The sequence below is a fragment of the Monodon monoceros genome, unplaced genomic scaffold, assembly GCF_005190385.1.
Source record: "Monodon monoceros isolate NGI ecotype Baffin Bay Population unplaced genomic scaffold, NGI_Narwhal_1 Super_Scaffold_11, whole genome shotgun sequence".
NCBI classification, from domain to species: domain Eukaryota; kingdom Metazoa; phylum Chordata; class Mammalia; order Artiodactyla; family Monodontidae; genus Monodon; species Monodon monoceros.
In genome coordinates this window covers 107,518,164-107,533,381 of record NW_021703767.1, presented here as the reverse complement: position 1 = coordinate 107,533,381, position 15,218 = coordinate 107,518,164, and the positions used below count along the sequence as shown (strand labels likewise).

Sequence of the window (15,218 nt, the reverse complement as noted above, 5' to 3'; positions counted from 1 at the left end):
TGACATTGGTTAAATCCTGGCTCCAACTCCACCAATTACTAGTTACTTGGACTCTGGGCAAGTAACTTAACCTCTGAAAATGGAAATGGTGAAGTAACAGCTGAGTATAAGAATTAGAAAGGCAAGTCAGAGTGTAAAGAAAAGGAAGAGGTACTAAAATATCATTATGTGAAGAATCTAGAACTGTGGTCCTCCAGTTAGTCTTCGACAAAAGAGGCAAGAGCATACAATGGGGAAAAGAGAGTCTCTTCAGCAAGTGATGTTGGGAAAGTTGGACAGCCACATGTAAATCAATGAAGCTAGAACACACCCTCACACCATATACAAAAATAAATTCAAAATGGCCTAAAGACTTAAATATAAGACAATACACTATAAAACTCCTGGAAGAGAACATAGGCAAAACATTTTCTGACATAAATCGTACCAATGTTTTTAGGTCAGTCTCCCAGGGCAATAGAAATAAAAGCAAAAATAAACAAATGGGACCTAATCAAACCTATAAGACTTTGCACAGCAAAGGAAACCATAAACAAAATGAAAGGACAGTCTACGGACTGGGAGAAATATTTGCAGATGAAGTGACCAACAAGGGCTTAATTTCCAAAATATACAAACAGCTCCTACAATGCAATAACAACAAAACAAACAACCCAATCGAAAAATGGGCAGAAGAACTAAGTAGACATTTCTCCAAAGAAGACATACAGTTGGACAATAGGCACATGAAAAGATGCTCATCATCGCTAATTATTAGAGAAATGCGAATCAAAACTACAACAAGGTACCACCTCCCACCAGTCAGAATGGCCATCATTAAAAAGTCTACAAATAATAAATGCTGGAGAGGGTGTGGAGAAAAGGGAACCCTCTTACACTGTTGGTGGGAATGTAAATTGGTGCACCCACTATGGAAAACAGTATGGAGTTTCCTCAAAAAACTAAAAATAGAGTTGCCATATGATCTAGCAATCCCACTCCTGGGCATATACCCAGACAAAACTATAATTAAAAAAGATGCATGCACCCCTATCTTCATAGCAGCACTGTTGACAATAGCCAAGACATGGAAACAACCTAAATGTCCATCAACAGATGAATGGATAAAGAAGATGTGATATAGATAGGTAGATAGATATAGATATAGATACACATATATATATATACACACAATGGACTATTACTCAACCATTTAAAAGAACGACATAATGCCATTTGCAGCAACATGGTAGCACCTAGAGATTATCATACTAAGCAAAATAAATCAGAAAGAGAAAGACAAATACCATATGATACCACTTATATGTGGAATCTAAAATACGACAGAAATGAACATATCTACAAAACAGAAACAGACTCACAGACATAGAGAACAGACTTGTGGTTGCCAAGGAAGGGGGTTGTGGGAGGGAAGGATTAGGAGTTTGGGATTAGCAGATGCAAGCTACTATATATAGGATGAATAAACAAGGTCCTGCTACATAGCACAGGGAACTATATTCAATATCCTGAGATAAACCATAATGGAAAAGAGTATGAAAAAATATATATGTGTATAACGGAGTCACTTTGCTGTACAGCAGAAAGTAACACAACATTGTAAATCAACTATACTTCAATAAAATTAAAAAAAAAATAGAACTACGGTCCTCAACCCTGGCTGCAATTAGGATTATCTGAAGATCTTTTAAGAATTCTGATGCTGGGGGTCCTGTTCCCAGAGATTCTGATTTAACTGGTCTGATGAGAGGGACCAGGTCATTGAAAGCTCCCCACTATATTCAAATGTGCAGCCAGGCTTGAAAACCTCTGATCCAATGTAGTGAATCAGGGAAACAACCAACATGTTCTCATGGTAGAGACATTTCTCACAGGGCTGGATGCCCGAGTTTTTTTGTTTTGTTTATTTTCCTTACTTTTTTGGCTGTGTCAGGTCTTAGTTGCGGCACACAGGATCTTCGTTGAGGCACGTGGGATCTTTTGTCGCAGCTCACAGGCTTCTCTCTAGTTGTGGCGCGCGGGCTCCAGGGCGCATGGGCTCTGTAGTTTGCAGCACGCGGGCTCTCTTGTTGAGGTGCACGAGATCAATAGTTGTGGAGCACAGGCTTGGTTGCCCTGTGGCATGTGGGATCTCAGTTCCCCGACCAGGGATTGAACCCACATCCCTTGCATTGGAAGGCGGATTCTTTACCACTGGACTACCAGGGGGAAGTCCCTGGACACCCAAATTTTTAAAGTGTTTATTTACTGATTCAGCAAATGATTATTAAACACCTACTATGTGCCAGGCTTCACTTCAGTGGCTAGAATTAAAGATTTAGATTAAACCTGGTCCCTCCCCTCAGGAGATGCAGTCCGGTGAACAAGTCATATGTGAAAAAAAAATTATGTAGTTACAATGTGATATGGTTGGTGTGGTAATAATGCTTTGTTCAAAGTGGTAGAATGGTATGAGTTCTTCACCCTTCAAAGCCCAGCCACAGAATCACAAAATCATAGAGATGAAGGAAGCTTAAGGTCCCTAATTTTGTGTGAGGAAACTTGAAATCAAGAAGTTGAGACTTCCCTAGGGTCATAGAGTTAATGGAACAGAGACCTACAGGAGAGGAAGTGTTAAGGAACTGGTCCAGCAGCACTGGACTCTGAGGCTGAAGTTCTGGGTCCTGAGGAATAAGTAGGATTTGGATGTAAGGTCATGGGGAAGGGTTCCATTCTCAGAAGACTCAGCCCAGAGCTAAGAGGGGAAGTGCACACAGTGCACTTGGAATGTGCGAGGAATGCCCTGGCCCTGGTGTCAGGTAGTGACCAACAGCTTAGTACTTCGTCCTCCAAGTCAATACTGATTTGGGCTACACTCTGTTTCCTGCTTTCCATGGAAATTGGGGGGGATGCTCTACACTCTGTTTCCTGCTTTCCATGAAATTTGGGGGGATGCTCCCACCCCCAGTTCTACCTCTCTCTGGGAATAATTCTATTAAAATGAGATGGTGAACACATTAATTTTGTGCAGTGTGTAGTCTAAGTTCACTGAGATCTGGGGTTTGAATCTCCAACCTTAAATTCTTCAGTGATGTAACAGATGAATAACTCTAAACACCAGTAGATTAAATACCTCTCGATCATTTGGTCAGCCTTGACTACATTAACCTGGAGTCAATGTGTGCTCTATTTACCAAACTTAAAAATTGTTAAATCCAGAGTGAAGTGTGTTGAATTGGCTCTCTATTCTCCCCCGGTTCTGACCTTGATGTTGTACTTGAAGTCTCACCTTCTCTCACACCCTACATCCTTTTAATCAGCAAATCTTATTGCCTCTCCTTCAAAATCTATCAGAAACTCAAGCACTTCTGACCATCCTCACTACCACCACCTCAGACCAAACCACTGTCATGTCTCACCTGGATTTACCACGACAGCCTCCTCACTGGTGCTGGTGCTTCAGCCTCAGCCTCAGAGGTGTGCCGTCAACACCACAGCAGAGGTTCCTTTTCAAAGAGTGTCAGACTGTGTCACTTCTCTATTTAAAACTCCTCTCCAAGGTCCTTCTTATGATTGATATCACCCCATACAATCTGTTCCCCATTACCCCTCAGACCTCATCTTCTCTTCTCTGGCCACACTGGCTTCCTCATTGACCTTGAACATGCCAAGTAAGCCCCCTCCACATTGTTTTCCCCATTTTCCCCGTTGAAACGTTCTTCCCCAAGGTAACTGCATGGCAAGCTCCTTTACTTTCTTTGGGTCTTTTCTCAAAAGCCACTTTCATTGTGAACCTTATCTGGCCACCCCATCTAAAATCTCAGCCCCATCCCCTGGCATTTTACCTACTGTAGCCCACCTTATAAACAGACTTTCTTTAACACTCATCAATCAACTGCATTTTATATTTTATTTATTGATGAAATTAACATTCATAAATAAACACTATGTATTTAACTTATTTTTCTTATTATTTATTATTTCTTATGATTTTGTCTTTCCTCTTAAATCTGCTCCATGAGGGGAGAAACAATTTTCTCACTGTTGTATCCTGATAATTTAAGTACAAGGCCTGGCACATGGTAGTCTCAAATAAATACTTGTTTAATGAAAGAATGAAGAAAAGTTAACTGTGGCATAATAAATATTATAATTGCATTTTTATATTGCCTTCTTGATAGTTATAAAAAATATATCCAAAACATAAACAAGTCAAAATACAGTATAGAAAAAGAAGTCACCAAATCTATAAACCTAAAATGATCCAAACCCTAATTGAGGGACATTCTATCAAGTACTTGATCAGTGCTCTTCAAAAGTGTCAGACAAGGAAAGACTGAGGACTGTCACAGATCAGAGGGCACTAAGGAGACGTGAACATGAAATGCAATGTTGGGTCCTGTCTAGGATCCTGGAACAGAAAAAAAGGACAATGAAATTCAAAACAAAGTCTGTAGTTTAGTTAACTAGTACTGTACTAGTGTTCATTTCCTGGTTTTGATAATTGCACTGTGGTGATGTGAGATGTTAAAGGGCCAGGGAGGTAGCCTACCTGCACAAACATTATTACTTCTGAATATCTAAATATGTCTTCATACAGGCAAGGGGATCATTTAAATGATATGCATGTTTCCTTATGCTTAGCAGTTACCCGGTAAACCACCACCAAGGTAATTAAGTAACCAAGATAGGTATGTGTGTGTGTGTCAGGGTAGTTTTCTTTTTCTTTTTATGTTTCACCGATCATTTTCTGTGCCCTGGTAGGTGTATGCCAAGGGCCTCAAACAGAGGTTTTCAAAGCATATATTACTTGGTACATGAAGGAGTTTCAACAGAAGACACAATAACAGTTCAAAGTTCTCTTTATACTCCCTCTGCTTTTAAAAGGTTAGAAATAACAAGTGTCAGTTAAGTAAAATGATCTTCTAAATGGCATCCCACTAATTTGAGATTTCACAGTGAAATAATCACATGCCATCCTATGTCTCAAGCAGGCGTGTTCTCATTAGAGGGAGAAAAACGATCAAGAAAACTGCCACCAAAGGTTTTTGAGAATTGTATTAATTAATAAACCACCTTACATCTTGTGGAGGGGGGTAGTAGAGATAAAATCGTACAAGCAGAGTTCCCTTGTCTGGAAAGCTGCCACTTGATCCCTCTTCATCCTGAGGGAATATGTCCCATTTTTAAGTGGCAACTCATCCTCATGGGTGGCGGTGGACCCTGCCTACACTGTGCCCTCACCCCCCCCACCCCCAGGCCTTCCAGCCAGGGAGAAGGACCTTCCACCTGCCCTTCTCCAGGAGGGGGCACTGCTGCGTGGGTACCAGAGGATGAGGAGAAACACATCAATCTCATAGGGACTAGAACTGAAGACTATTGATGAGTATTTTTCATGTTTCTATAAATCAAAATAAATGTTTATTTGGTGGGAGATTATCCCAGTGTTTTGTACATTAATGATAGTCAAAAAGCCAATTCAATTCAATTTAACCAGATAATTACCAACCATGTACTAAGGACTCACTTTCATTCTAGGGCTGTGGAGGTAAGAAGATAAATTAAATAAAACCCTAATCCTCAGATAGCTTACTCTCTAGTAAAGGATATAAAGTTTGTAAACAAGTAACTATAAAAAGATATAAATAACAAATGTCTAAAGGGCCAGGGATGTATCCTACCTAAACAAAGTAAGCTGAATGGAAGAATGACAAAATCCCCAAAAGGAACCAAACTCTTCATTTTTACTACATTATGGTGTAGGCATATAACTTAATGTAAATATATATGATAGCCATACTCTTTTTTTTTAGTAAAAAGGACTACAACTTTATTAAAAGTAAATAAATGTAACATATAATGTGTACAGATGGCACATGGTGCCAATTTTATCTGCAGATTTTATAGTATTCCAAAGTTTGCAAGTTACACCTTTGCCACAGCCTTGGCTAAATCTTGAACTAGTGCAGAATTCAGCTGTGCTAGAGTGCTGATCTTAGTGTGCTTAGACGCGGCATACTTGTTCTTGATAGTCATGTGCTTTGTAAGCCCACGATTCACCATGACTATATTCTTAGCCAGGTGTTGCATAACAACAAGAAGGGATTCTTCAGTGTATGACAGGTAATGCTGTAGAGTTGGTGTCCATTCACCATTATTAAGAATTTTCAGTGCTAAGCAAAAAGCTCCCGCTGCAACCTGAGAAGGAGGAAAGTGCACCATATGGTAGTTCAACATAGTTAGTTCCATCAGATACTTGGCCAAAGTATGTAGCTCAACATCAACCTCTCCAATCTTAGATGCTCTCCGAAGGGAACGCAGGGGTAGAGGGCGACCCAGACTAAAATTTAAAGCTCTTAGAATCTTCATTTCCATCTGTCTGATTTGGTACTTAGTGTAAGTGTTGTCAGTCACAAAGGCAAAGTCACCAATTTCTGGAGGGTACATTTCCTCGTATTTGCTTGCAATAAACATGGCAGTGACACCAACCAGCTGGAGCATCTTCTCGGGCACACAATTATCCTGCATGAACCGATCAATAATGGAAACAGTCATGTACATGATCTCCTGGAGTAACCTGAATTTCATTTGAACCTGCACTAGCCAGTCAATTAGGATGGCTCTCATGTTTCCAGTCACTTCATGACCCAGTAGGTATTTTGGTCTGACTGCTTGCTCTTCCTCAAGTTGTCTCAGATAAGCATAGATATCTTTTACATCTTCACTACAAAGGTTTGGATCCTCTCCATCTTCTGCATCCACATCACTCACTGTAAGAACTACATCAGAGAAAGCCTGACACACATATTCTCCTGCAGGGGCACAGCCAGGTGTTTCCATGGGGCTTGGAGAGGGAGTATCAACCAAAATAGGCTCAGGGGGAAGTTTCTGTTCTTTAACAGGCTCGGGTTCTGGCTCTGGCTCCAGATCCGGCTCCAGCTGGGGCTTCAGCGCAGGTACAGGTGTCTTTTCCAGAGGTTTTGGTAGTTTTTTAGCAATAACTTTTCCAGCAGCTAAAGTTTTTGCTTCCTTTTTCAGGGGCAGTTTGGCCTGTGGCTCTTCACTGACTCTGTTACCGATGTCCCCACGAGCTGTTCTTGGCCTCAGCCCGGGCTTAGAGGCTGCAACAGTGGCCACAGGCACTCACTTTGCGCCTGCCATACTGACCTTCACCTTATTTTCAGCATTAATGTTCAGTTCCTGGTGATCCAGAGCACCATGGCTTCCTCTGCACCAGGCAGTAGCTCAGTGGGGAGAAGCAGAGCACGGGAGACCCCAACCAGCCAGGGATCTTGAACCCACCACAGGCCAACAGCCATTCCTCTGCAGCACTGATATCCATATTCTATTTTATATTTAAACTTTTAATCTAAAACTGAAAAAGAAAAGCATTTATTATTATTATTATCATTACTTTATAATTCATTACTGCTTTGACCTGACATCAGAAACCTAATGTCTTTTCTTATGTACCAAAATGTCAGGCCCTGTGGTTTGCTCTGTGATGTATGGTATGCAGCCTTAAATATGTAAACTGGGGTTGGTAAGTAGTTTTTTCAGATTAATTTTGGAATAAAACTGTTCCTAAACATAAGCTCTTCCCAATGTGGATAGGAAGATTATTTCCTCCAAGATGAGTGTACAGTCCCAGCTTTCAGTGTTGTCATAGTCTTCAATACCATTTTGTAGTACAGTTTGATAACTTCATAGCCCTGTGTCTGTACTATCAAAAATCAATTAAGAAAGGTAAGCTAAATAATACCAGTTTATTTTCCTAAAGCATGCAATCCTGTATTCAAAAGCCCCATTTCAGAGAATAAATTTCAGGCTACCACTTTCATATCTGGAAACTGACTGCAATGTTGGAAGATGAACCAAATTATTCTTTAACAAATGAATTTTCCAAAGACTTTGTTGTCAGTGCTGAGAGAAGCAAATGAGACATTTGTGCAAATACTTCTGAATGCCCCAATAGAAAAATATTCACAAGGTGTCGATGAGGCATAATGTCAGCAAGAAGCTTGGGACTTTGAGCCAATCTTTGCTGCTAAGTGGAAATGGGACTATTTCCTTTGATGACATGAACAGTTAAAAAAAATTCTCTCCAACATCACAGCACAAGTAAACCAGCAAATTCATTAAGCAAACACTGACCTGATTTTGCTCCAAGATGTAGAAGAATAGCTGATTCATGATATTAATTAGTGAATCCATGGCCTGTTTCGTTTTAGCCCAAAGCAATTTCTGATGAATGAGGAAATTAATGGATTTATGCATAGTGCCCCTACAAAATACTGTCACCTCTGATCTGTCACTTGATGGGTCCAAGGTCAGCCCCACCCTTTGTGAGAGCCTGATCTGTAGTAACACTAAAATTTGGAACAGTGCCTTCTATATCCAATGGTCTTAGACCCTTCTCATCACAAAGTAATTTTGCCTTGCAGAGACTTCTTGTTCAAAAATTCTTTGACCCCTCCAAGATTCTCAAAACATCGCAAATAAATATAGCTAACAGTGTGCTGTTATTTATATCTGTGTGCTCATTTGCTGCAATGGAAGATGCCACCAATAATTTAACTTATCCTGAAAGTTCTCAGCTGTATTTTTTTAAATTAATTAATTTATTGGCTGTGTTGGGTCTTCGTTTCTGTGCGAGAGCTATATCTAGTTGTGGCAAGCGGGGGCCACTCTTCATCGCAGTGCGCGGGCCTCTCACTATCGCGGTCTCTCTTGTTGCAGAGCACAGGCTCCAGACGCGCAGGCTCAGTAGTTGTGGCTCACGGGCCTAGTTGTTCCGTGGCATGTGGGATCTTCCCAGACCAGGGCTCGAACCCGTGTCCCCTGCATTGGCAGGCAGATTCTCAACCACTGCGCCACCAGTGAAACGCTCAGCCGTATTTTTAACATGCTGAGCGACAATGTTTCTGATTATACGAACATTTGCAAGTGCTTGTTTATGCTCTGGACACAATTTCTGCTACATTCAAAAGAAACTCTTTTATAAAAGTGTTGTCTGTAAAAAGGTTTAGATGCTGAGGCAATTTTTTCACTTAATAGAGAACTGCATTTCACAGCAGATCATTTGTTTTATTCTCATTCAAAACAAATGCTGCCATTTCTTCAGTCCATTAAGTTTCCCAACGCCCATCTTTTCTGTATACCAGTCATGGCTTGTTTAATTATAGTGCCTTAAGTTGTGATTTTTCTGTTATAAATATTTTTTGTTTGGATATTCTTCACATCCACCAAAAAAAAGTGCACCCCTATTTTTTCTTGAAATACTAAACTTTGTCTTTTAGGAGATGCACAAGTCCATTTTTCTCTAAATTTTACAATAAGAAAAATAGCAGTAAACACGTGGTACTAAATAACAACTGCCAATTAATTTCAGTGTTGGAAATACAAAGGAAAGTGTGTGACCTTTGACTAAACAGGGAGGGTATAGCCCTTCCACAGAGGGCATTGACCCTCAGATTTAGGGGATGTCTGCCGTGTGGGGCCACTGATCTCTGTTGTTATGAGAAGCTAGAAATCAGACTTTTAAAAGAAATATCTACTAAGATTAAGGAGATTAATCTCTTAAATTATCAAAATGTTGGTAACTTATTCCAAGTTTATTAAAATATCAAGTGGGTCAACATTGTTCTTGCCAAGCAAAACAAGTCTGCAAGCTGAGTGCAATCTGTAAGCCACCCATTTTCAACCTCTGGGGGTGTAGAGTGTAACAGTAAAATAACCTATATTCTACGTCTGTGTAGTCCCTGAGAACTAAGAAGAAAACAGGTACAGTTACATCAGCATGCTTCTATGGAATATGAATCCAAGTGCCATAATTAATTTGGAAGCTTACTGATGAGGCAGCAAAATGCAGTGGAAAGGAAGCCCAGCATGTGTGGGAATCCTGAGTGTATCACTTATTAGGTTGGTTGATGTTAGAGTCCTCATCTGGAAATTGGGATAATAAAATTGCCTTGTAAGTTTGTCAAAATTATTAGAGATGAAACGTCTTATACACGTTTCTCAGTGTACTGTTGGCATTTGGAAGATGTTCCATAAACAGTAGCTATCCTGTTATTACACACCACAAAACTAAGTTTCCAACCATATCTCTTCGTTGCCCCCACAAACACGAACGGTGCCCAGCCACCTCCTGCCACCCCTCCCTCTCCACATCATGTTTCACTCCTCGGAGCAGCAGCCCACGCCGCGGCTCATCAGCCCACTCAAGTTTTCTACTTGCCTTGCCCATGCTCTTACCTGTACCTGGAATGCCTGTCCCTCCCCTCTTCATTCAGCTCCTTCCTTTGCAACTCAACCAAAGTGTCACCTCTTCTGGGAAGTCTTTCCTGAGGGCCACCTCCAGTCTGAGTAGAGCACTCCCTCCCTTCCTGCCTTGTGTTTGCCTCCGTCATAGCATTTGTTGATAGTATTGTCAACTGTGAGCTCCTGAGACAGAGGAGCTGGGGCAGTCACCTCACTGTCCTGAGCACCTGGGTGCAGTGTCTTTGCCTGGCATGTAATTAGGGCTCAAAAAAAACAGATCAAGGAGAGAATTATGAATACGAATGAGGTGACTATAGACTGGAGTGGAAACAGCCCACTCAGTCTCTGCTTCCCTCTTGTTTTACAAATGCAAATCTTTGGCTACTGGTTATGCCTCTTCTCCTTGCCTTCCCAAACCTCATGCTGGCTACTGCCTCTACCCCACCCCAAAACCAATGGCAATTTCCATTCTGGAGTAGCAGGTCATAAGAGAGAAGATGCTTAAGTGTCATCTCCTGGGGCTTGGAAGTGGGGACTGGAAGGACCCCTGAGAGGGTTCCTTTTGAAAGGGAATAGAGAACACAAAATAGAGTCCCTCACTGGAGGCAAAGAAAGGGAGAAATGTGACCCAAGGTCTTACCTTCACTTTCAGAACTGATAACTTCTTAGCTAAGCTGGAGCAAGAATAGGTGTGCACCAAAATGGGCTTGGGGCTTCTTGCACAGCAGCATACATGGTCCTACGTCAGAAGAAAAAGAATTTAGTAGACAGGGCTGCCATTAGCATATACTGGGCCTTTGAATGAAGAAAAGGCATCCAGAGGGATGCAGAGGAATACAGATCCCTGTTGGGGAACTTAGCGACAGGAGGAGGATGGGCAGGACTTCAGCCCCCAAGTGCCCTTCATCCAAGTACCTTCATGAACAACCTACTGAAGTAGCCCTGATGTAAGAAAAAGTGTTTCCCTTAATGGGCAATATTAGAAAAATGATTAAGAATAACATGCAAATATTTATTCTTTTCCAGGAACATGGGTGACATTTGGAGGTCAAATTTCAGATGAGGTGAGTTACTTTTGGCTTCCATTATGCTGATTGGAGAAAATGCAGAGCAAACTATTTTACAATACAGTTCCTGGGATTCTGGCATTTTACAAGGATAATAGTTTAGTCACAGGAAATGGCTAAGACTGACTTAAAGATTATTTTCCATTTTATCTTGTTTCCCCTTTATAAAGGTAGTTCTTACTATCATTCCTAAGGAGATGCTTGGGGAGATAAAGGGTCTTTTCCACAACTCGCAAGGTCACCATGTTATTTAATAGGTCCATAGGAGTCTTTTTTTTTGCGGTACGCGGGCCTCTCACTGTTGTGGCCTCTCCCGTTGCGGAGCACAGGCTCCGGACGCGCAGGCTTAGCGGCCACGGCTCACGGGCCTAGTCGCTTCGCAACATGTGGGATCTTCCCGGACCGGGGCATGAACCCGTGTCCCCTGCATCGGCAGGCAGACTCTCAACCACTGGGCCACCAGGGAAGCCCTAGGGAGGAGTCTTATCTGCATATTTTTAACTGTCTGAATTTCTGTTCCCAGTATTGGGCATAGGTCACCACAGAGAGCTTGTTGCAGAGTGGAGTCCTTGGGAAGCAGACCTCTGGTGGAAATTAGCATATGCAGAACAGTTATCAGGAAGTTGGGTCATGATGCAGTCTCAGCAATGACCTCAGCTGACCCCATGGGGAGCTCTGAAGCTCAGATGGACCTGCAGGGTTGTCCCAAGTTGGGGCAAGAGGAGCTGAGTGTTTATATCCCTTGTATGACCAGTCGTTGGATAGAGGCAGCCCTGGGAGGCAGGTCTGACCTTGGGGTAGGTGACTCGCTTTAGCCAGGTGCCTTCTGATGGCAGCATTCCTACGAGCTGGGGGAATAAGTCCTTGAGCGCTGAAGGAGGACCAGGGTGGTCATCACAGGCTCCACTCCAGGGCCCTCTGACTGGCATCAGGAAGGGTGAATTGAGGAGGCACAGAGGCAGATCCACAGATATCAAAGCAATGGCTGCAGACTTTAATCAGATGGACAATAAACGACAAGGAAGAAAGGAGGTCTAAAGTTAATAATCCCCTGTATCTAGCATGTGCATAACCTTTTACTGCCTGGTGTGGTTTTTGGAGCAGAGAAAGACAAATACATCTTCCCTTTCGGAGCAGAAGGATCAACTATAAGCATATTATTTCCCCCTTCATCTTTGCTCTCCCCTTGAGAGTGTCTGCTCCCTGCTGCAGTGAGCCCAGCTTGCCCAGGTCAGAGTATGCAGGGCTGGCCTCTGAAATAAATCATTTCAAAATTATGATTCTAAAAACTACACAATAAAGCTGTTGTGAATGACTGCAGAGGCTCTCACCTCAAACGCAGACCAAATAGCGATTGTCCTTCCCAAGAGCAGCTGTGGCTTCCCCCCAGGGCCCGGCAGAGAGACTGCCAGCAAGGAGGAATGAAGGCACAGCCAGACCACAGTCACACCCATGGCTGAATTGATGGAGCTCAACTATTTCCATGTGACAACGTAGGCACAAAGCAGATACAAATATTGGATCCCGGGATGAGCGCACCGTAATGTGCTGAGTGACATAATCATTAGTGCCACCTTGGGAGGTGGTGATGTCCCCATTATTGGGAGAGTTCAACCATTTATTGAATAGCCACTTGGCAGGAATATTATCGAAAGGATTCAAACTGGAAACTAGATAACTGTGAGGTACCTCCCAAAGATGATTTGGCTTCATCATAAAACCAAGATAGATGTTACTCACGTGAATTATAATACTTTAAAATAATGATAAGAGTATATTACCATCTTATAGCACTTAATTTTCAGAGTTTTATTTATGTTTTCTCATCTGTGACATAGTTAAGCTTCCTTCATTTGCAGGTAACAGTAAACTAAACTGAAATTGGCTTAACCAATAAGGGAAAAAATATTTTTACTTTTAAATTAGAAGTGCAGCGATAGAGCAGCCTTCCAGGTTGACTCATTCAGAGCCTCCACTCCATTTCCTAGTGATTCTCCTGACCCTGTGTTCCTTTGTATATCAACTTCATCCTCAGGTAGCAGCAGGAATTCTAGACCTCAGTTAGAATAGTAACTCCAGGGAAAGAGTGTCACTTCTAGAAACTCTGCAAGCAAGTGTTCCCAGAAGTCCTCAGCCAATCTCCTCTCACATCTCATTGGCCCAGATGTGTCACATGACCTTCCCTGAACCATGTCAGACCCACCAGGCCCCCCTTAGAGGGGGGTAAGGTCAGCTTCCCCTGAGACCTGTGGGCTCCCTAGGGGGCCTGAACAGAATCATCCTCATTTTGCAGATAAAGAAACTAAAACACAGAGAGGTCAAATGATTTATGTATCTAGTAAGTGATACACTCAAGGCCAGACACTGATCCTCTGACTTAGTTCAGTGATTTCTTTTCATTATTCCACATTCGGATCTTCAAATCCCATGACTGGGAAACATCTCAGCAATCATTTAGTTCAATTCTCCATTCAGAATTCTCCATCTTATCTTAAAATTTCTCCCTAGATAAGATTTATTATAAACATTTCCCAATCATAATCTACTAGTATGTCATGTGACATAACACAAGGATGATACACAATACAAGCAAGCAAAATAATTTCTAAAATATAGGGACTTCCCTGGTGGTCCAGTGGTTAAGACTCCATGCTTCCACTGCATGGGGCATGGGATCGATCCCTGGTCAGGGAACTAGGATCCCAGATACTGCACGGGGCAGCCAAAAATATTTAAAAAATTAAAAAAATATATATATGGCAGTCATGATGGAAAAACTATACTGTTCTTAACTTTTAACTTCTACTTAGGAGAAATGTCATAATGGTAGCAAATTTAAAGCAGTAAGAACATTTTTGCTGCTATCATTCTAAAGGATTTGCATGGAGTCCATTGTGCTAGCCTGACAATTTTCTTGGTATGCCAATTTAAAAAACAACAGGAAAAGAGTTTATCTTGGAAATGCTGATGAAGCACCTTTAGCCCACAATGAAAAACATAATGGAAAAATCAATTTCAAATATTTGTGACGTGTGTAATTTTTCAGTTGACTAATAAGTCTATCAGCAAAATGAAAAAAATGTCCTTTCTCCAGTGTTATCGCTGTCCCTCCAGCGCCATCCCTCAAGGTGTGGTTTATAGCTATTCCCTGTGCTCTTCTGTTGCACTTGCCACTCGTGTTCAGCAGCACGAAGGAAGGAACAAGGAGCTTGGAGGTCTTAGGCTGACCTGTGAGGCTCCGGTGCACTCACCCCCTCCTCTCCATGTAGTGTCAGTGCGGCTAGTGGTCGTTCTGTGATGGTGCCTGGGGTGGTGCTGAGCTGTGCGTGGCGGGAGTTTTCCCACAGTCCCAGCTCCATGTAACTTTTGGTTCATCAGTATAGTCTGCTAAGCCTCCAGGGAAAAATGTTACAAACTTTTAGGTCAGGAGTCACCCAGCTGCCAGAACCTGTTGGCTTGGGGAAAAGAGAAAGAAGAGAAATGAAGTCACCAGGGATATAAATGACCCTCTTGGTCAGTGAGATTGCAGTGCCGCAGAGCATGTTGTCAAGCCACGTCTTCCAAGCAGAGTGAGAAACACAAGTCTCTCCATCTCACTGTGTTCCTGGTGGCTGACTTATCCCAGCGCTGAAGGAAATCTCTCAGTGCCCAGTATAGGTCTGAGGGAAGGGGTACTTTTACCCTATTCAGGCCGGTTGAATCTTCTTTCTTCTTTCTTTCTTTAATATAACTGAGAAAAACAAGAATGGTCGGTGAAATTTCCATGTTCATAAAGACCACCAGAGGATTCCAAGTTGCTTTCCAGCTTTAGAAAGTATTTGGCTTTTATGACTGACCTTTATTTTCTTTAACATCTTTATTGGAGTATAATTGCTTTACAATGTTGTGTTAGTTTCTACTGTATAACAA

The 15,218-nt window shown here is 41.9% G+C and overlaps 1 protein-coding gene and 1 pseudogene across 5 annotated transcripts in view; one reads left to right on the top strand and one right to left on the bottom strand.

The window, feature by feature from the left end:
- KCNAB1 (potassium voltage-gated channel subfamily A member regulatory beta subunit 1) overlaps window positions 1-15,218 on the top strand; it is a 411,284-nt gene that overhangs the window by 322,114 nt on the left and 73,952 nt on the right. For all 5 annotated transcript variants that reach the window (XM_029215066.1, XM_029215069.1, XM_029215070.1 and 2 more), the window contains exon 3: window positions 11,269-11,306. In XM_029215066.1, coding sequence (XP_029070899.1) covers window positions 11,269-11,306 — 38 coding nt within the window. The remainder of the gene's footprint in view (window positions 1-11,268; window positions 11,307-15,218) is intronic.
- On the bottom strand, window positions 5,905-7,199 carry LOC114891034 (annotated as a pseudogene).